Genomic DNA, 23,396 nt, shown 5'->3' with positions numbered 1-23,396 from the left:
TAATGCCTGCAGGGGACGGGATGTCTCTTTATGCCACAGAGGTATTTTTTAAGAAAGACTTTAAATTGTAACATTAAAAGAAAATGAAAAGATGAAGTCTGTTATGGCAGCTATGTTCAAATTTGTCCACTTAACACAGCATAAGCATAGTAGAAGAGACTGTAACAAAGGAAATTCACGTTATCAGTACACCAATTCTATATCATTTGCCTCTTAAAGGATATACTTACACTGCAGCTTGGAGTGAGCTCCCAGCCTGAGAAGGCAGACTTGCACTAGTAGGGCTCGTGCTAAAAACAGCACTGTGGATGTGGTGGCTTGGGCTGGAGCTTGGGCTCTGCAACGTCCATGCTGCTATTTTTACTGTTTTAACGCAAGTCAGTCATTCACAGCTGCTGTGTAGACATACCCAAAGAGGCAGGTTCTTAGTGTGACAGTCAGTCCTGATACATATAGGCAGAAAAGAGATTTCATCCAAAAATGTGAATTGTTGGCTTATATTTTTAGAACTACACATTTCAAACATGTCCATCAGGAGTGGAAGAAAACAGCAAGATCTTCTTTTAAAATGAACTTTATGTCACTTCAACAAGTAGATTTTGTTGCCATCCTCACTTACAGACAAGTGACTCGTTTAGCAAGTAACAAAAACAAACGGGAAAGTTCAAGAGATTTTAATTTCAATAAAGCAGGCATTATGTAGTCCCATAGCTACATCAACTGAATTAGTTACTAAAATGCTCTGTGAAAACTTCGTTTCTGGCCTCCGTTTTTGAATCTGTTATTTTTGTTAAAGCCACCGCCTCCTTGCCTCCCGTTACTGAAGTTAGAGAAACCTCGGCCTGCTTCACGTGGAATTTCTTCTAGCTCAGGTAACTCCGTTGCTATGGACAGCTGCCAGCGTCTTGAATCTTGCCATTGCTCCTGATCAAACAAGTTTAATGCATTCATTTAAAGAAATCATGAAAACGTAGGAACTGAATTTGCATGCAAGAACATTCATAGAAGTTATTTCAAAACCAGCCTCATCCTCACCAAACTAGTTCATCAGATCCATCTTATGGACAAGGGTCAACATTAGTCTTTAAAACCCTTACAATTCACAGTCATGGGACAGAGGAGAGAATAACCACAGGGTAAGTTGGTTACTATTAATGCCCTCAGTTAGGGGGGTTGACAGCACCCGAAAGGCCAAGACACAATGTAGAAAACAACGCAGGATTTTGTAAAGAAGAGGAAGGCAATGGACAGACAAGCAAAAAGTCAGAAGCAGCAAAATATGTTCAGTTAACGAGAACAGCAGGAAAGAGTATATTTTGTAATGAATATGCAGCCCTCTTCATGCACAAAAGTTTTGGACTCTCTGCATTAAACTGTAAGCCTTATACACCTTACCCCGATATAACGTGACCCGATATAACACGGATTCGGATATAACGCGGTAAAGCAGTGTTCCGGGGGGAAGGGGGGAGCTGTGCACTCTGGCAGATCAAAGCAAGTTCAATATAACGCAGTAAGATTTTTTGGCTCCCGAGGATAGCGTTATATCGGGGTAGAGGTGTACTACCATAGTCTAACCATATAAGTAGCAGCTACAGTATTTGGCTTAAATGACCCAAAAAGGATTCTAAAGGTCCTCCAGCAATAAGAACATACCTGTATACGATTTAGCTCAGCTGTACGGACATCAAAGCACACACCCTAAACATAACAGAGAGAATATTAATTTACTTTCCAAGCTGGCATCCAAAAAGAGAGACATTGGAACACTAACTTCAGATAACAGACTACATCTGAAACACTGCTTATTAATTCCAAGTAAGTATGAAGGTAACACTGTAGCAGAGTGCCTGCTCTATTTTGAGAGTGCCTTTATATTCTGTGGGAAATAAAAATTTTAGATGTGCCAAAAAATGAGGAATCAAATGCTTGGTGCTGACAGCAGCCCCACTTCCCTAAAGTAATGTATCTGTTCAAAGGTAGGGCATGAACTTCCTGCAATGCAACTTCTTTGTCAAAGCTCTTTGTGCAGGAGTCAAGTGACTCCACTGAGCCAAGTCCCTGAACTGCTGATTGCAAAGTATTTACAGATGAGTGTGAGCAATAAGAACTATTTGTCTATTTTATTGATGAAAGAGAAGCTATTTCAACCCATTAGTGTAACATGATGGGTTCCTATATGAAGTGAATTTCCTAACTTCTCTGTCATTGGATTACAATAGAGGCAAAATGTAGAAAAACAACCCTCCTCATAGACAACTTTGATGAGGTCATGGTAGAAGCCAACACCTGCATTAAAAGGAGAAGATGCCCTTAAATTCCCAATAAACCAAACATACAAAACAATAGGATAAACCATCTCACCATCTTTCCCTTGAGAAAACGCATTCTGATAACTTTATTGTCTATTTCATCACCAAGCTGTTCTTTTAGTCCTCGCCAAGCATAGCCAAGGTTGTGCATCTCTACCGAACATTGTAATGTCATTGTCACATAGCCCTTTAAAAAGAAACAGTGAAATGTGTTTACAATGAAGGACTAAACCAGACTGTGGCAGATAGTGTCCAATCTGTCGAATATTAATTCCTATATAAATCTTTGTGACTACTGTAAGTAGTCATTTAAGGCTCTACTGTTCTGTTAACAAGTAGGCTGTCTGGAATAAAGGCACCCTCCATTCACATGATAATAAAAGCCTTCAAGAGAAAATGAAGACTAGCTAGAAATACACATTGGTATCAGGCTTTAGACTGAATATATTTGTTGGAAGTGGGGGGATCAGTTATTAGGTGCACATCAATATCTATTTATAAAATTACAAAAGGAAGAGACATGAGAACTTAGTACAGGCCAATATAAGGAAAGGAAATCCAGATGGCAATGTAACAAGATGAAATCTACTGTACTGACTTCAAAACAGTTACCATCCAAAGATGAACTGGAGTTGGGTAGCCTCTGCCCACATCAAAGAAAGCTTTTTCTACAGGGTCTTTCCTGTAACAAGATACTCCCAGAGACTACCTGCTGGACTCTCTTTTTCCTTAAAATATGCTGGGACTTCATTTTCCAGAAAGACAGACTAAACCAGCAGAAACCATCCTATTGGCTCAAGAAACTTTACTAAAGTTTTCCATTATGGTATCACACTTTTCTGTAGTTAAGCTCTGAGACAATTTCGGGGTCCTTTTCTTAGTGCCGGTTAAAGCAAAATATACTAATTAGTTTCAAGTTCCTCTGTTTTCTGTACTATGCCACTAAGATTTGATTTTAGTTAAGAAAACTGGAATTTGATGCAAGGTCGACAATAGCTGCAGCTCAGGCACCTAGTTGGGAAAGCAACAAGGAAGCTCTGTTTGGACTGGGCTAACAACTTGAGAGTACCTCATTAAAGGAGAATGTGGGGTTCCATGCGGAGCAGATAAAGCACACGACCACTGTGGTTGCAGGCTGAATCCGAATTCTGTTTATTGCAAGCTTTCTTTTATAGTTTTTCTCTACATTACATAACACAATTAGGCTATAACAACACATCTACGGATTGGACAAGAAGGAGAATCATGTGTTTATCACATGTATAGCCCCACACCGATTGGTTCAACCGTTCCTTACATAAAGCCATGATTTGTTTACCTCATCTTATATAATCCTAGACCACCAGGGGGTCTTACATAAGGCCATGATCATCTTATATAATCCTAGACCACCAGGGGGTCTTACATAAGGCCATGATCATCTTATATAATCCTAGACCACCAGGGGGCCTTACATAAGGCCATGATCATCTTATATAATCCTAGACCACCAGGGGGGCCTTACATAAGGCCATGATTTATTACCTTGCAAGTGTCCCATCGTGACCCTTACCTCCTCATGGAACTTTCCATTAGGTTGGTATAGGGATGATACATCCCCACAGGAGAATGGAGGCAACAATCTCTGTAACTAAACGGTGCCAGAAAGTGATGGTGAGGGCTAGTTTCAGACACAGGGAGCTGAAGGGCATCAGGCCTTGTTACACTTATTCAGTAAATTTGCAACACTGCTTACCATTCAATACATAATCTCTCTCTCTCTCTAAGATGGACAGAATATTTACCCCTCTCACAGAGGTGTTACGAGATTAGCTCATACAGTGCTCTGAGCACAGTAGTGACATGCAACATTATTATTTACCGCATCTGAGTTGAGCAAGGAACGCTGTTCAATGGAAGTAGCCCCAGAAATATGGGCTAATGCTGCAGCCAGAGCTTCCACTGCCCCCTTTTCCTCTATCAGCCGCTGAGCTGATTGTTTGAAATAGTCGATGGCAGAAGGAGGAACGGAATCCAAAAACCTACGTATTTACAGCAAAGATTTGATAGGTCAATATACAGAAAGCCAACATTACAAAATTCAATTGTGTGAGAGAAATTTCATTAACTTGTTAAGACTAATTCAAAGGTTAAGGCCAAGAATTTCAGAAGTGGCTAGTTATTGTTGGGTGCTTCAATTTTTGTGCACCAATCTTGGGTACCTTCAAAAGGGGCCTGATACTCTGCAAGTGGCAAGTCCCCATCCTCTGATAATCCCGCCTCTTTAAGGTGTCTCCCAGTTTGGCACCCAAACAGTCACTTGGAAAATCTTGAGCTAACCACCCAAGAGAAGGCTATAACATATGCAGAGAGTGCCGTTTGCCCCAAGAATACTCTGTATTGCCAGTGAAGCCGATTCCCTCCTTTTATGCTCCACACAGAAGATCATGTAGTGACCATCATTTCATTACGAGCAATAAATAGATCCCTGTTTAGCATCTATCAATGGCCTTTTGTAGCACACCACAAAGTCACTGATGAGCTGAGCAAAGTACTTCCCACTCCCAGAGGAGGCTGCTTCAACACATTGACACTTACCACTGACACATGGAGCGAAGCTGTGGGAGGGAAGGTGGAGGGGTTAAACCTGCATCTCCAACACGGCAGTGCATACCAATAGCTCACTAGGCAAATGGTTCTCAACCTCTTCCATGCTGGAACTCCCAGTCCCATTTAGCAACATGGGAAGAACATGGTGGTCACAACCCCAGATCAAGCCCCTCAAGTTATATTATTAAACCTCTGCTAATCTCAGACTGAACAAATATTTCTAAATCATACTACACTGGCAAAGTCTATTCTTGATATACAGCAAATACATACTATTAGACTGTATTCAAGGAAATTCTCAGAAATATAAAATGTTATACCTAGTCATCTTAATTAAGAGTCATAGATATTACATTTAGAAAGGGCCTATTTGGCAGGCTAGTCGATCCTATCACTGCAGTTATTGATGGATACAGGAGACCTCAGTTACATAGGTGCAGCGATCACTGACTTCAGTGACTGTTGTAGATGCACAAATGAAGGCTGATTTGGGTCCAAACTTACAAGTATCAGATATGTATGTTCAAGAACGTCAGATTTGACACTGACTAGTGGTAAACCACCTCTCTCTTGTATGAAAATGATGTATGGAAAGCATCAACACATCACTCACAAATACACAGGGGAAAAAGTTTTCAAGACAGCGAAGTAGGGGCGTGAATGGGGGGAGGGGGCGTGAATGGGGGGAGGGGGCGTGGGGGTTTCCAAGCATGGGCATGGACCCCACCAATTATTATCTCTCTTGGGAAAACTCCTCTGGTTCCAGGAGAAGAGAAAGCTCCTCCGGCCCCAGGGCAGGGGCACCATTTAGGGAGGGTAGGGGAGGGTATTTGTCACCCCCCCCCTCCACCCCCACTTCGTACTGGATGTCTGCTCGCACACCCAGGCAGAGCTCTCAGCAGCCAGATTCCCTCCTCCAGGAGTCGCGTTCTCCGGAGCTCATCCACCCCACCCTCTTCTCTGCCTCCACCAATCAGCAGCTGAGATGATATGGTGCAAAAATCCTCCTAATCAATAGTAGCGGGTCAGTGAACAGAGTTTCTGGGGGTGGTGCAGGCAAGGAAGGGGTCAGTCGAGGGGGGAGCACAGGGTTCCCAGAGGTGAGGGGAGCACAGGGTCCCCAGGGCGAGAGCAAGCGCCTCCAGTCCTGGCAGGAGCACAGAACGTGTCTCTCCCTACGGGCCCCCCCCCCCCCCCGGAAGGGGGTAAAATTTTTATTCCTGTGCATGCCCCTGCAGGGAAGCATGAGGAAAATGCCACCTGGAAGCGATTTCCACCAACTAGGTGTTAGATGTGTACAAAGCTAGGGCTGAAGCTGAACAGAGTGAAAACAGCAACACTAATAATGAATCTGATACAAAATGCAGAGCGTGAGCTGCAACAGACACATTAACTAAAAGGCTACTCTAGTTATACTAAATATAGTAACAATTCTTAAAAATCAATAGCAACTGCCAGGAATAAGTCAGTTTCCCTATACGTAAGTAATTTTCTATTCTATTACTTGTAGTTAGGTTTGATAAAAGTAACTTTCAGTTATAACCTAACAACATATATTTTTAAAAAGGACATTTTGCTGTGTGAGGGGCTTACTGCTAAATCTTACTAAAATCAGACAGCGTACATATGTAAGGCAACTGATTTTATAAAAGACAAATGTATGACTGTATATGTAACAGGACTGAGTCTTACATCTCCATATTGGCATCAATATTTTTCTTCTACAAGTTCAAGACATCTTGTAACTGTGGACAGATAATGAACTTACCTGATAGCATCTTTACTGGAAGCTTTAATTATATCTGTTGCTGTAGGCACACCTACACGCTTAAATGTAATGCCCTGAAATTGAGAAGAGAAAATGAATTACAGCTCAAGGTCTTTTCCCTACATTACTCAACAGAACCAAATTCTCGTCAAGTCCTGTTTCCAAGGCCACCATTCCCTTACTAGTCCTAAGCAGGAAATCCTTTGTTCAATCTTTATTTAACCATGATAATTTAAAAACTATAAAAAGCCTCTCTTGTATAAAATAGAACACATTAAAATTATTCTTATCTTTGTTCATGTGTGGGTACCTGTGTCATGATCACATATTTGAATCAAAGCCATTAGAAATGGAAAAGACTCAGTAGATCAGAGTCTAGCCCCACAACACAAGACGTATCAGATTTAGACATAACAACGATCTTCGCCAAAAGCCAGTATAATAGTTTGCGCAATGTCAATGGATTGACACTGAAAACAATTTAATCCTACAGAGTAAGAGTATTTAATCCTCAAAGGAAACTGAAAACATGAGGGACAGAATTAAGCCAGGGAACTGAGACAATAGTTGGTTCAAGGCTCTACTTTTATTGTGTAATTTTTACCTCTTTCCATTAAACATTCCTGAAGTAAGTAAAGTTCTAAGATGAATGTTTAATACATGCCAAAAAGAAAGAACCTAGGGTTCAAAATTCTGTTTAGCCTTCAGCAGCTAATGACACCCTGAAACAGAACAAGAAATGCAAAAAATGGGATTTCTACCATCTCATCTTTGTAGGGATTACACAACTCTAAATGCAAGCCTCGACAGATAAGTGAAACAGGAGAGGATTTTCAAGTATTTCATTTTAATTTGTAAATTTAAAAGCCTGCATATTACTGATTCAGTACCTTCAATGCTTTGACATTGTTTTCAGAACAGCCTTTCAAGTTCTCCTTTAAAGATAGATTTTTGTAGTACACAGAAAGAACATGTAATCATTCCACAATCTATCAGACACCAACTGCTACAAGTATATACATGAAGTTTCACATGAACAAGCCTTGGCCAAGTTATATTTGAAAGGATATTCAAAGTTATATTTGAAGAATAGGAAAACCTGCAGAAGACAACACAGCACAGTACATAAAAACTTTTCAAAGACTAGTATTACCATTTTAGGCCCTGCCTATTTCCGGGTTGGAACCGTGTAGCCTTACACAGCACTTGACTGTGAGGTCCCCAAGAATATATGCGCACACCGTATTTTTAGATGTTCAATGACTGATTAAGCAAAACAAACCCCAAAGAAAGCTAGACTGTTACCGCTTTTTGTTCTACGTGTCTTAATTGATCTTCTTCCTTTCGCTGATAAAAACAGATACACATTCCAGTCCGTCCAGCTCTTCCTGTGCGCCCAGATCGATGGATATATGAATCCACATCCTTTAAAAAATGAAAATTAACAAACACATTTAAGTTTTTTAAAATTAAAAGGCCTAAAAGGTTTTACAAAACATCTAGAAATTTTAAAAGCATTCTAGATAGTTTTTATAAAAACGAGCTCCCTTATTCCTGCTGTATAAAGAGGTTTTTGTAGGAGGGTTATCATAACAGGTTTAACTATCCAAAAAGATAGTAAACATTAAAAAGAAAAAGCAAGGTTCAAATAAAGAGGGAAGTGTCTAGCCAAAAGAGGAATAACAAAACCCAATGCAACCAATCTTGCAACATCAGAAAACAAATCTGATTCGCCCAATGCAAATAGTCTGTGTGAAATACAAGGTTTCACAGAGGGATGCTCTATTGTGCTCTCGGAAGTCTGTTTGGAAATGAAGTGACCCTCCTGACCGCCACAAAGAAGAAATAAAACCCTGGAGGAGAAGAGTAACACCAGATTCAGGTAAAAGACTGGAAGTATCATAAACTTAAATGACTTTATCAATACATTAGAAGCAAGAGGAAGATCAAGGACAGGGTAAGCCCACTGCTCAGTTAGGAGGGAGAAACAGTAACAGGAAACACAGTAAAACCCCAAATTAAGAAACACAGTAAAAGAACTAAAAAAGAGCCACCGTGGCTTAACAACCATGTAAAAGAAGCAGTGAGGGATAAAAAGACTTCCTTTAAAACGTGGAAGTCAAATCCTAGTGAGGCAAATAGAAAGGAGCATAAACACTGCCAAATTAACTGCAAGAATGTAATAAGAAAAGCCAAAGAGGAGTTTGAAGAACAGCTAGCCAAAAACTCCAAAGGTAATAACAAAATGTTTTTTTTAAGTACACCAGAAGCAGGAAGCCTGCTAAACAACCAGTGGGGCCCCTTGATGATAGAGATAGAAAAGGAGCGCTTAAAGACGATAAAGTCATTGCGGAGAAACTAAATGGATTCTTTGCTTCAGTCTTCACGGCTGAGGATGTTAGGGAGATTCCCAAACCTGAGCCAGCTTTTGTAGGTGACAAATCTGAGGAACTGTCACAGATTGAAGTGTCACTAGAGGTTTTGGAATTAATTGATAAACTTAACATTAACAAGTCACCGGGACCAGATGGCATTCACCCAAGAGTTCTGAAAGAACTCAAATGTGAAGTTGCGGAACTATTAACTAAGGTTTGTAACCTGTCCTTTAAATTGGCTTCTGTACCCAATGACTGTAAGTTAGCTAACGTAACACCAATATTTAAAAAGGGCTCTAGAGGTGATCCCGGCAATTACAGACCGGTAAGTCTAACATCGGTACCGGGCAAATTAGTCGAAACAATAGTTAAGAAAAAAATTGTCAGACACATAGAAAAACAAACTGTTGAGCAATAGTCAACATGGTTTCTGTAAAGGGAAATCGTGTCTTACTAATCTATTAGAGTTCTTTGAAGGGGTCAGCAAACATGTGGACAAGGGGGATCCGGTGGACATAGTGTACTTAGATTTCCAGAGGGTTCTGTGGCACCTTTAAGACTAACAGAAGTATTGGAGCATACTGATGAAGTGGGCATTCACCCACAAAAGCTTATGCTCCAATACTTCTGTTAGTCTTAAAGGTGCCACAGAACCCTCTGTTGCTTTTTACAGATTCAGACTAACACGGCTACCCCTCTGATACTTAGATTTCCAGAAAGCCTTTGACAAGGTCCCTCACCAAAGGCTCTTACATAAATTAAGCTGTCATGGGATAAAAGGGAAGGTCCTTTCATGGATTGAGAACTGGTTAAAAGACAGGGAACAAAGGGTAGGAATTAATGGTAAATTCTCAGAATGGAGAGGGGTAACGAGTGGTGTTCCCCAGGGGTCAGTCCTCAGACCAATCCTATTCAACTTATTCATAAATGATCTGGAGAAAGGGGTAAACAGTGAGGTGGCAAAGTTTGCAGATGATACTAAACTGCTCAAGATAGTTAAGACCAAAGCAGACTGTGACAAAAAGATCTCACAAAACTAAGTGCTTGGGCAACAAAATGGCAAATGAAATTTAATGTGGATAAATGTAAAGTAATCCACATTGGAAAAAATAACCCCAACTATACATACAGTATGATGGGGGCTAATTTAGCTACAACAAGTCAGGAAAAAGATCTTGGAGTCATCGTGGATAGTTCTCTGAAGATGTCCACGCAGTGTGCAGAGGCGGTCAAAAAAGCAAACAGGATGTTAGGAATTATTAAAAAGGGGATAGAGAATAAGACAGAGACTATATTATTGCCCTTATATAAATCGATGGTACACCCGCATCTCGAATACTGCGTACAGATGCGGTCTCCTCATCTCAAAAAAGATATACTGGCATTAGAAAAGGTTCAGAAAAGGGCAACTAAAATGATTAGGTGTTTGGAATGGGTCCCATAATGAGGAGAGATTAAAGAGGCTAGGAATCTTCAGCTTGGAAAAGAGGAGACTAAGGGGGGATATGATAGAGGTATATAAAATCATGAGTGATGTGGAGAAAGTGGATAAGGAAAAGTTATTTACTTATTCCCATAATACAAGAACTAGGGGTCACCAAATGAAATTAATAGGCAACAGGTTTAAAACAAATACAAGGAAGTTCTTCTTCATGCAGCACACAGTCAACTTGTGGAAGTCCTTACCTGAGGAGGTTGTGAAGGCTAGGACTACAACAGCGTTTAAAAGAGAACTGGATGAATTCATGGTGGTGAAGTCCATGAATGGCTATTAGCCAGGATGGGTAAAGAATGGTGTCCCTACCCTCTGTTTGTCAGAGGATGGAGATGGGTGGCAGGAGAGAGATCACTTGATCATTGCCTGTTAGGTCCACTCCCTCAGGGGCACTTGGCATTGGCCACTGTTGATAGACAGGATATTGGGCTAGATGGACCTTTGGTCTGACCCGGTACGGCTGTTCTTATGTTTTTATGTATGTTCTTATGAAACTTGGAAATGGCAGAGATGCTCAATGACTTCTTTGTTTCGGTCTTCACCGAGAAGTCTGAAGGAATGCCTAACATAGTGAATGCTAATGGGAAGGGGGTAGGTTTGGAAGATAAAATAAAAAAAGAACAAGTTAAAAATCACTTAGAAAAGTTAGATGTCTGCAAGTCACCAGGGCCTGATGAAATGTATCCTAGAATACTCAAGGACCTAATAGAGGAGGTATCTGAGCCTCTAGCTATTACAGGGGTCAGCAACCTACGGCACGGGTGCCAAACATGGCATGCGAGCCGATTCTGAGTGGCACGCTGCTGCCCACTGAGGAGGAGGAGGAGGGGCGGAGGGGCCGGAATGCACCACGCTGTGGGAAGAAGGGGGAGGGGGAAGCTTGGCTGCCGCAGGATCAAGCTTCTGCCTCCTGCCCCCGCAGGGGAGAGCAGTGGGGAGGGGGTCCCGGCCCCCCGCCCCACTCAGCCCCCCCGCCCACCGCTCTCCCCTGCGGGGGGCAGGAGGCAGAAGCTTGGTCCTGCGGCAGTCACGCTCTCCTCTCCCCCCCCCCCCCGCCCGTTTCTTCCCACAACGTGGTGCATTCCGGCCCCTCCTCCTCCCAGAGGAGCAGAGCCGAGGGCAGCCTGCTGGCTGCTCTGTAGAGCAGGCAGAGAGAGGTAGGGACCGGCCTGGGGGAAGGGGGTGGAACAGGTCATATCCCTCCCAGCCCCCTGCCATGAGCTGCTCAGGGCAGGGGGCTGGGAGCACCTCCCCACCCCAACACACACCCATCCCTCTGCCCTGCACCCCCCCAACTCCTCACACCCCAGCCCTCTGCCCTGAACCCCCCACCCAGTGGGCTGAGCAGGCTGGCAGCATAAGATAAGCATTTTAATTTAATTTTAAATGAAGCTTCTTAAACATTTTGAAAACCTTGTTTACTTTACATACAACAATTAGTTTAGTTATATAATATACACTTAGAGAGAGACCCCTTCTAAAAAAACGTTAAAATGTATTACCGGCACGCGAAACCTTAAAGTGAATAAATGAAGACTCAGCACACCATTTCTGAAAGGTTGCCTACCCCTGAGCTATTATCTTTGGAAAATCATGGGAGACAGGAGAGATTCCAGAAGACTGGAAAAGGGCAAATATAGTGCCCATTTATAAAAAGGGAAATAAAAACAACCCAGGAAACTACAGACCAGTTAGTTTAACTTCTGTGCCAGGGAAGATAATGGAGCAAGTAATTAAGGAAATCATCTGCAAACACTTGGAAGGTGGTAAGGTGATAGGGAATAGCCAGCATGGATTTGTAAAGAACAAATCATGTCAAACCAATCTGATAGCTTTTTTTGACAGGATAAAGAGTCTTGTGCATAAGGGAGAAGCGGTAGATGTGGTATACCTAGACTTTAGTAAGGCATTTGATACGGTCTCGCATGATATTCTTATCAATAAACTAGGCAAATACAACTTAGATGGGGCTACTATAAGGTGGGTGCATAACTGGCTGGATAACCGTACTCAGAGAGTAGTTATTAATGGTTCCCAATCCTACTGGAAAGGTATAACAAGTGGGGTTCCGCAGGGGTCTGTTTTGGGACCGGCTCTGTTCAATATCTTCATCAACGACTTAGATATTGGCATAGAAAGTATGCTTATTAAGTTTGCAGATGATACCAAACTGGGAGGGATTGCAACTGCTTTGTAGGATAGGGTCATAATTCAAAATGATCTGGACAAATTGGAGAAATGGTCTGAGGTAAACAGGATGAAGTTTAACAAAGACAAATGCAAAGTGCTCCACTTAGGAAGGAACAATCAGTTTTACACATACAGAATGGGAAGAGACTGTCTAGAAAGAAGTACGGCAGAAAGGGATCTAGGGGTTATAGTGGACCAGAAGCTAAATATGAGTCAACAGTGTGATGCTGTTGCAAAAAAAAAAGCAAACATGATTCTGGGATGCATTAACAGGTGTGTTGTGAGCAAGACATGAGAAGTCATTCTTCCGCTCTACTCTGCGCTGGTTAGGCCTCAACTGGAGTATTGTGTCCAGTTCTGGGCACCGCATTTCAAGAAAGATGTGGAGAAACTGGAGAGGATACAGAGAAGAGCAACAAGAATGATTAAAGGTCTAGAGAATATGACCTATGAAGGAAGGCTGAAAGAACTGGGTTTGTTTAGTTTGGAAAAGAGAAGACAGAGGGGACATGATAGCAGTTTTCAGGTATCTAAGGGTACATCTACACTACAGGGGGGAGTCGATTTAAGATACGCAAGTTCAGCTACGTGAATAGCGTAGCTGAATTCGATGTATCGCAGCCGACTTACCCCACTGTGAGGAGGGCGGCAAAATCGACTTCTGCGGCTTTCTGTCGACGGCGCTCACTCCCACCTCCGCTGGTGGAGTAAGAGCGTCGATTCGGGGATCGATTGTCGCGTCCCAACGGGACGCGATAAATCGATCCCCGAGAGGTCGATTTCTACCCGCCGATTCAGGCGGGTAGTGTAGACCTAGCCTAAAAGGGTGTCATAAGGAGGAAGGAGAAAATGTGTTCATCTTAGCCTCTAAGGATAGAACAAGAAGCAATGGGCATAAACTGCAGCAAGGGAGGTTTAGGTTGGACATTAGGAAAAAGTTCCTAACTGTCAGGGTGGTTAAACATTGGAATAAACTGCCTAGGGAGGTTGTGGAATCTCCATCTCTGGAGATATTTAAGAGTAGGTTAGATAAATGTCTATCAGGGATGGTCTAGACAGTATTTAGTCCTGCCATGAGGGCGGGTGACTGGACTCAATGACCTCTTGAGGTCCTTTCCAGCCCTAGAATCTATGAATAAAGGATTCATACAATCTGATATTTCACTGGAAAAATACATGGAATTCAAAATAGATTTAGAAATATTGAAAAAGGGCTTCAGAAGATATAATATTCAATAAAGCATACCCGTTTCTTACCTTTGGGGGTGAACTCTGTATGACCAGGTCAACTTCAGGGATATCTAAACCACGGGCAGCTACATTGGTTGCAACCAAAACTTCAAATGCTCCATTTCTGAAACCCTTTAACGTGATCTCTCTCTGTTTCTGTGGAATGTCACCATGCAATGACTGGGCATCCTGTCAAAAGAACAGATCATTAAGACTTCATCCAACACAGGTATCTATGCAGCAGCAACCCAATGACAACGTTAGCACAATTTGCTGTTCCTCACAACCCCAAACACTGTTCACAGCAGTAGATAGCACCAACTGTGGTGCTACATGCTTTACAGGCGATATGAAGACAAGACCTGATCCTGATTTCACTTTCACTGTTGTAACTCAGGAGTAACTCCACTGAAGATACAAAAACTTAAAATAGAACACCAGTATGAGATGAGAATCAAGACCAAGTTCCCTGCCCAGAAGAGCTCCCCACAGGCAAGAGAGAATATGGAACAAAGTTGTCAGCAACATGGCCAAGCCCAACTGACAAGTCTGAACTGCCTCTGGTATTTGCAAGAAAAGAGGTGGTGCCTAAATTTGTCTAATGGGGAAGAGATCAGGATCTAGAAGTGGGAATTCTCAATACAGTATGCAAAAGCAGAATTTATTAAATACAACACAGATGTTCACACTCACCTAGCCTCAAAGGGTTAATATTAGCATAAAAATCACAAGTGTTTGTGTGTGTCACTCCACAACCTTGTTAAAGTTATTAGCATATTTAGCTGGTTTACTGTTAATGAACTACACAGAATCTCTACATGCACAAGTAGGAGAGAAAAAAGCAAGCCCACAGAACTAAGCATGTCTAGCCTGTACATTTAACTTAATACTAAATATATATGCACTTCCCCAATTCCCTCTTTTCCTTGATTTTAACATTCAACATCAAAACAATATTTGCTCTGTAAGAATCCAGGATTATTATTCATTATGGGTAAATTTCATCTATGTGCAGAAGGCCTGCTCAATATACTCTACAAGGCCTGAATTAATGGCTCAAGAAGTTGGTTTTTTTTAAGAGGGTGAGTAGGCCTTTCAGTTTTAGGGTAAATGTCATAATGTGTTTATAGGATACCCTGTATCCCAAATACTCATTATTCAGATGAGTTGCATGGTTGTAAAAATCAGGAAACCAAACAGCTCTGATGTCTATTCCATTATTATTTCTTATTGTATAGTGTCAGCAATGTGTTTTGCATTGTACAAATCACAAAAAATAAAGTTCCTGTCTCCAAGGATCTTGCAGCCAAAAATAAGTTATCATTATGGTCAAGGAGAAACCTGCAGCTTTCTGAAATGTCTAAAAAAATGGCCTTGTTGACAAAACATGAAGTCTACAACCATAAAATTCTATTTGTATGGCTGCGCTCCCATCTTCATTTCAGGAACTTCTAGCCTTGATGTTTACAACCATGACTACCTTTTCAGACATCAATACCTGTTTAATAGAAGCATTCAGGGCCAGTTCATTTGCATCCTTTTTAGTCTCACAAAATATGATGGTCCGTCCATGACTGCCACTGTAAACCTGAATGACATCCCCAATAACTGCTGCTCTCTGAGACCAGTGACACTCTATAGCCAAATGCTGTTAGGGAAAGAAAATATGTCTATGTTATATCTGCTGTAATTCAGCAGGATATCAGCTAAACTTCTTTACACAAAGACATTTTGATTAAAAAAATCCTCTAAAATATTTAGGTTTTTATTTAAAATAAATAAAAAAACCCTAAAACAAAACAAAAATATTGGTTTTCCAACATAAAATTGTCTTTTCAAAAAGCTTTATGTTAATTTTAATCACTGCCAAAAGAAAATTAAGCTTTAGTTACTGTAATATCATACCTTTTGAAGGTCAGAACCATAACCCATGTTATCCATACTATGTATCCCTAGCACCTATACTACTCAGTAACAAAACTACTTACCTCTACAGTCATAGCCGTCTTTTGAGTCTTCTTTCCAATAAGGTCAACCTGTTCATATCCGGATTTCATGTATTTTTTAGCCACATCATACACCCAGTGTGGACAAGTTGCAGAAAACAGCAGTGTTTGGGGGTTGTCTTCAGAATCTTTGAAACAACACATCACTATCAATAATCCAAGTAGTATTACAACATAAGAACTGATGTTTCATTACAGATTCCATGTTATAATGACTAGTTATAAAGCAATAAGCAACAGAGGGTCCTGTGGCACCTTTAAGACTAACAGAAGTATTGGGAGCATAAGCTTTCGTGGGTAAGAACCTCACTTCTTCAGATGCAAGAAGTGAGGTTCTTACCCACGAAAGCTTATGCTCCCAATACTTCTGTTAGTCTTAAAGGTGCCAGATGCAAGAAGTGAGGTTCTTACCCACGAAAGCTTATGCTCCCAATACTTCTGTTAGTCTTAAAGGTGCCACAGGACCCTCTGTTGCTTTTTACAGATTCAGACTAACACGGCTACCCGTCTGATACTTAAAGCAATAAGCATAATTTTCAAAATTTTGAGAAGGCTAATAAGTTTATATAGGAGATGGAGAAGTATATTATTTTAATACTGATCAGCTACAATAACCAAAGTATAATGATTAAAAGTGGGAAAAAATTGATTAAGTATCAACAGGACCAAAACTGCTCCCCATTTAAGCAATAGCATTTAAGCAATAGCAAAATTCCCAATATTTTAATCAGAGCAAGATAAAAGGAGGAACTCAACTGATGGTTTACTATTATTTTCAGCATGATGCTCAACACATTCACTATATTATCATGCAACACGGACTTGATGCCCTATTCCAAATAAGACAGCTTAACATTCAGTAGCTGTCACTGCAAAATGCATAGCCTATTCTTATAGATCCCTCAGGATCAACACGCATTAGAACAGAGATGCAGGTGACCTCTAGGTAGTCCACCCTCTATCAATGCAAATCATTTTCTACAACATATGTATGAAATGTAGCCTATCACATAAATCAGCTTTTAATGTGACAATTGTTAAAAAAGATTCTGGAGGAAATCCTGGCAATTACAGACCAATAAACCTAACTTCAATACCAGGCAAACTGGTTAAAACTATAGTAAAGAATAGAATTATCAGACACACAGGTAAACACAAGTTGTTGGAGAAAAGTCAACATGCCTTCTGTAAAGAGAAATCATGCCTCACCAATCTATTAGAATTCTATGAGAGGGTCAACAAACATGTGGACAAGGGTGGTCATGGCATAAGAGGGAAGGGATCATTAACTGGTTAAAAGATGGGAAACAAAGGGTAGGAATAAATTATCAGTTTTCAGAATGGAGAAGGGTAAATAGTGGTGTCCCCCACAGATCTGTACCGGGACCAGTGCAGTTCAACATAGTCATAAATGATCCAGAGATAGGGTAAACAGTGAGGTGCAAAAATGTGCAGACAATATAAAATTACTCAAGATAGTTAAGTCCAAAACAGACTGTGAAGAGTTACAAAGTGGTCTCACAAAACTGGGTAACAGGGCAACAAAATGGCAGATGAAATTCAATGTTGATAACTGCAAAGTAATGCACATTGGAAAACAATCTCAACTACACATATAAAATGATGGGGTCTAAATTAGCTATTATCACTCAAGAAAGATCTTGGAGTCATTGTGGATGGTTCTCTGAAAACATGTGCTCAATATGCAGCAGCAGTCAAAAAATTTAACAATGTTGGGAACCATTAGTACAGGGATAGATAAGACAGAAAATATCATGATGCACTATATCAATCCATGGAATGCTCACTCCTCAAATACTGCGTGCAATTCTGGTCGCCCCATTTAAAAAAAAAATATTAGAAGTGGAACATGTACAGCGAAGTGCAACAAAAATGAGTAATGGTAACTGTTACATACCCTATGGACAAGAGATTAAAAAGATGGGACTGTTCAGCTTGAAAAAGAGACAAATAAGGGGGGATATGATGGAAGTCTATAAAATCATGAATGGTGTGGAGAAAGTGAATCAGGAAGTGTTATTTACCCCTTCACATAACACAAGAACCAGGGGTCACTCAATGAAATTAATAGGAAGCAGGTTAAAAAAAAAAAAAGGAAGTACTTCTTCACACAACACATAGTTAACCTTTGGAACTCATTGCCAGAGGATATTGTGAAGGCCAAAAGTATAACTGGGCTCAAAAAAGAACTAGATAAGTTCATGGGTCCATCAACAGCTATTAGTCAAGATGGTTATGGATGCAACACCGTGCTTAGGGTGCTCCTAGCCTCTGACTGCCAGAGGTTGGAAATGGATGACAGGGGATGGATCACTCAATAATTGCCTGTTTTGTACATGCCCTCTGAAGCACCTCTCACTGGTCACTGTCGAAAGACAGAATACTGGGCTAGATGGACCTTTGGTTTGATCCCGTGTGGCCATTCTTTTGTTCTTATATTTCCTAGTGCTTTGACCATGTCAGTTTCAAATGTTTCAATTGATAAGGCTTCCACCATTTCCTTCAAAAAAGTATTCCAATATATACACACACACACATATACATACACACACTTATATATCAGAAAAATTTTCTTAGACAATGCAATACTCACATAAATTCAGTATTTACCTTTTTTGTAAGCAAATGCTAGAATTTCCTCCACTTGTTCAGCAAAGCCCATGTCCAACATTTGATCAACTTCATCCAAAACAACATGCTTCACATTGGAAAGGTCCAGCTTGCCATTCTGAAGGTGGTCTTTAATTCGTCCGGGAGTCCCAACTAAGATGTCAATGCCGTTTCTAATATGTTCAACTGGAACAAAGGGCAGAAAAACAGCACATGTGTAAGAATGCTTAGAGATCACAGAATTTCTAGGGCTGGTAAACTACTATCAATTTACAGTAATACTTCTAATACAGTAATACTCTAGGTAGTTAATGCCCTAACCTTTCACTTTTGGAGACAGGATTAAATCAGTTTAGGTCACAAGTAAAAGGAGTCTGGCGGTGATCTGTGGCTTTCTATAAGGACTGCTATCCTAAAACCAAAACTGATAACTTAATGAGAATGCCCAAAATCTTCATTTTCATTCAATTCGCATTTAACGCCATCAGGACTTCATCATAATTTACAGTCTCTCTTCTCCCAGTTGAGTTCCCACTTGGTCACTTTTTTATTTAAAAATAAATAAACATCCAATCATTTCTTCTGCAGTTCTTGCTGTCACTCTACAGTGCTGAGGTCAAGTGGCAAGTTCAAGGCTGAGCTCCTTAACATACTCTCCAATTACATTAGAGGTATCTGAGCCACAAACTACTGAAGCTGAAAGCAACATTACAAGATGGCAGGGACAAATGAATAGACAAGAACTGGATTGATTTGTTCAGTTTCACTACCCTCTAAACTGGAACACCATCACTTGGGAGTTTAAAATGAGCACTGTGCTTTCCTTGGACAGTCATCTGGCCCTAGCGTTCATACACTCAGGAACAAGATTATTTCTTTATAAATTTAAAAGAAATGTTATAACCTTTGAAGAAAATAAATTATACATTTCGATAGAGATCCCCTGGGATTCTTTTAGTAGAGATGGAGCCAACTTGAACTGCCTTTTCTTTTTAAAATAATTTCAGTTTTTTACTGAAGTGAAACCTTAAGGAAAATAGCCAGTTTTATTCCCTGAATGATTCTCATGAAACAAGAGCGGATATCAAAGCAACTTCTAAACATGTACTTACTTTGTCCATTGTATGGCGTTCCTCCATAAAAACAAGCCACTGTGAGTTTCTTTGTGACATCCTTAAAGTCCCTGGCTACCTGGATTGCCAGCTCTCTCGTTGGCGCAAGAACTAGCACCTGGACAGAATGATAAACCGTCAGAAATGCAGCCACTTGGTGATTGGTACCAAATTCCCCACCCTATCAGGTAAGTTGTGCTGCAAAGTTGATCTGACACTGCCCCCTTGAATTTTCTCCTGTTAGTAGTCACCTGTGGTTTTATGCCACATTCATCACAATGGTATCCAAGTTCCTGCTCATCATTCAGATCACACTCTCAGCCAGAAGGAAATTGGTACATCATGGCTTTCATAAACAGTATGAACAAGCAGAACAGGCATCGCTTTCTCCAAGCTAGCACTGATATTGACTTGGGAGCCACAATGAGCTATCCAGTGCTATGGACCTCAAAGAAAGCTTGGGTCAAAGCTGGCAGAACCCAGATTTATGCAATACTGAAAGCTGATCTGACCCCTTCCACTAATCTTGGTCACAGAGCAAATCAAAGGAGAGCCCCCTGCAATTGTATGGGTCACATGTCCCACAGAATGGGTTAGATAAAGTGCCTCACACTTACATGAACCTTTACTTTTAAATTTACTATTCATTTATTTGCTCAGGTTATTAGTTGAAATTTCTTAGTTATCCAGTGTTAATTCTTGCTGTTATAGTTTTTTTGCTATGTCCATTTTGTTGCTATCACATTTCAAGGACACGTAGGTTAGCATAACCAGGTTTTAAGCACCAAGAATACGATTAATAAAAACAGTTACTCTGGTATCATTGCTAAATGACAGTGTACAGAAAATAGAATTAGAGAGATCTCTCTAGGATTTCCGGATCCTTCAGAAGTATGGTGCAGACCATTCTTTTTGCCTCATTTTCCTCCCCAACATTAAGGAGGATGAATTAAGGCCGACTAAATGTTTAGCAATAGTTACACCATAGTTATGCCTTGAATTATATAATACACCTAATGAAGCCTTTTAAAAATGTAACTTTCATTGATATTTCTTGCCTAACAGCAGTGTTTCTGTTACATACTTCACACTTATTTAGGAGTCTGAAATACTTTAAAACACTAGTAATTAATTCTCAAACACTTCTGAAAGAGAGGTAAGTGTCTGACTCATAATACAGACCAAGAAATTGACGCAAAGAGGTCAAGTGACTTGCCCAAGGCTACACAAATCAGCAACAGAAATGGGATTATAAAATCAGGAATTTCTGACTCCCAATCCTGTATTCATTTATCTAGATCAGGTTGCCTCATTGTTCCTGACTGGCAACCAGATTTAACAGCTGAGGACAGCACAATTAAGATAGTCCAAAAAGAACTGTACACTGTAAGATAGCTCTCTAAATCTATATATTTTCTAAAATTATGACGACGACCAAGGCACAGTTCAGTATTAAAGGACAAAAATGTGCATGAACCAAAATTTTGGGATAACAAGAGAGCTGCTATTTAATTTATTTTAAATAAAACACTGACGTTTGAAGCACTCTAGTGAGCGATCACTCTCCCCACCTCCCAAATTAATTGCAATTGTTAGCCTATAAGAGTTAAAAGATATTTTCAAGAATATTATTCACTGGTTGATACTCTTTCAGACAATATTATATACTGTTTACTCTAAAGGCAGGGCAGAAGGATGAAAGAGATGTGTTTTTATTCCACAACCGCAACGAAGGTGGTTGGTCTAACTATAAACAGACCAACCTTGACAATACCCCTTTATAGCGCATTATGAGTTAAATAACCTGCTTAAATAGAAGCATAAAGAACATTTATGCCAGGACTTGAAATCATAACTTAAGCTGTCCCAATGTGGAGGGGAAAAGCAAGTATCATCCTGGAGTTTATATGCAGAGGCAAGAATGATTTGGGATAACACCAGTTTGCTGGTCTGCTTCATTTTTATGAGTAGGACAGGTATCAAACCATACAAGAAACCTGCTCACTAGGCAGCTAAGAGCAGAATGTTTGTATATGCTCATATGAATACAGCAGATAGGCTGAAAAGAGGGAAGGCATATTACACAATGAATGCAATCACACAGAATCACGAAGCCATGTATTTTGTCATCATTAGGATACTACGAAGAAGCGTCATTTTGTAAACCTTATTTTGAAGAATGTGTTCCAGGATCAGAAGGAACATTTAAAAAAGCGAGTAAGTGGGAAGAAAGAAGGTGATATTTTTAATAAGAACCAAAAACAATTATAAAATCACTTTCAAATATTGCCATAATTTAAGCCATCAGTGAACCCTTAAGTGGCTAAATTACCTTTGGCGTGCGGCCTCTCTTCCTCTCTAGTGTGTCTCCCTGAAGTTTTTCAATCAAAGGAACAGCAAAAGAAAACGTTTTCCCAGTGCCAGTTCGAGCCTGAGCGATCACATCTTTGCCATCATATATGGGCTGGAAGGTCTTTGCTTGCACAGAAAACAGGTACTTTACTCCTCGAGCTGCAAGACAGTTCCATATACCTTTATTAAAAGGTGCTGTGAACCCACAATGGGCTGACAGACACCTGAAAGCCCTTTTGTATGATAATGAAAAGCAAACCAATTTCATGAGACAGATCATGGCAAATCCTACATCTGACAGTGGGTGCAAACAGTAAATACACATTTGTTTTCATTTCTATTATACTTGGCAAAGCAGTTTTTTATCTTTTTCTCGGAGCAAGATTTGATATCTGGGGTAAACAACTATTTTTTGCTACGTCTGGTACAGAAAGCAACAGTACATGCAACTGATTTTGATATCAGTCAAGGTTGTGGGATTTTTTTGTTTTTAAACACAGACGCACATTAAAACTTGGAGAAGTTTGAAAGATGCTGTACAAAGAGGAAAACATTAGGGTGGGTAAAAACTGGCCAGTAGTATATACAAATTATTAATGGTGTGACTTCAGAACAAAGAAAGTTTAAAATGGATTCCTGTGCGTTGCTTTAAACTCTGCTAATACTCAATGATCAAAATAGCGTGAACTCCATTGTGATTAAATTCACAGAGTATACTAATCTAGGATAGCAGAATGCCAGAAAGAAGAGATCAAAACTGCCAAATGATCTAAAAGTTGAGATAGATGATGAGTTATAAATTTGATTTAATAAAGATAATTTAAATACAAAATGGAATAGTTTTTCAGAAAATAGTATGCAGAAACAGATACGAAGTTACAGTAGACAATATAAGTGACAACCTCACAACATAATGCTAATGAGAGGAGAAAAAAAGTAGGGCTGTCGATTAACTCAAAAAATTAATTGTGACTAATCACACTATTAAACAATAGAATACCAATTGAAATTTATTAAATATGTGTGGATGTTTTTCTACATTTTCAAATATATTGATTTCTATTACAAGACGGAATACAAAGTGCTCACTTTATATTATTATTTTTATTACAAATATTTGTACTGTAAAAATGATAAACAAAAGAAATCGTATCTTTCAATTCACCTCATACAAGTACTGTAGTGCAGTCTCTTTATCGTGAAAGCGTAACTTACAAATGTAGATTATTCTTGTTACATAACTGCACTCAAAAACAAAACAATGTAAAACTTTAGAGCCTACAAGTCCACTCAGTCCTACTTCTTGTTTAGCTCAGACAAACAAGTTTGTTTACAT

General features: G+C 40.0%; 1 protein-coding gene across 4 annotated transcripts in view; it reads right to left on the bottom strand.

The window, feature by feature from the left end:
- Window positions 1-659: 659 nt before the first annotated feature.
- Window positions 660-23,396, bottom strand: part of LOC101941574 (nucleolar RNA helicase 2) — a 28,777-nt gene continuing 6,040 nt past the window's right edge. For 2 of the 4 annotated variants that reach the window (XM_042856942.2, XM_042856943.2), the window contains exons 4-15: window positions 22,041-22,219; window positions 19,709-19,826; window positions 18,597-18,782; window positions 15,948-16,111; window positions 15,458-15,607; window positions 13,987-14,148; window positions 7,975-8,094; window positions 6,670-6,743; window positions 4,174-4,333; window positions 2,365-2,499; window positions 1,657-1,701; window positions 660-924 (exon numbers count right to left, since the gene is read on the bottom strand). In XM_042856942.2, coding sequence (XP_042712876.2) covers window positions 733-924; window positions 1,657-1,701; window positions 2,365-2,499; window positions 4,174-4,333; window positions 6,670-6,743; window positions 7,975-8,094; window positions 13,987-14,148; window positions 15,458-15,607; window positions 15,948-16,111; window positions 18,597-18,782; window positions 19,709-19,826; window positions 22,041-22,219 — 1,685 coding nt within the window. In that variant the 3' untranslated portion in view covers window positions 660-732. The remainder of the gene's footprint in view (window positions 925-1,656; window positions 1,702-2,364; window positions 2,500-4,173; window positions 4,334-6,669; window positions 6,744-7,974; window positions 8,095-13,986; window positions 14,149-15,457; window positions 15,608-15,947; window positions 16,112-18,596; window positions 18,783-19,708; window positions 19,827-22,040; window positions 22,220-23,396) is intronic. The other 2 variants (XM_005297310.4, XM_065553491.1) reach the window with 1 other exon arrangement.

This window comes from Chrysemys picta, chromosome 7, assembly GCF_011386835.1.
Source record: "Chrysemys picta bellii isolate R12L10 chromosome 7, ASM1138683v2, whole genome shotgun sequence".
NCBI lineage: Eukaryota > Metazoa > Chordata > Testudines > Emydidae > Chrysemys > Chrysemys picta.
This window is presented reverse-complemented; position numbering and strand designations above follow the sequence as displayed.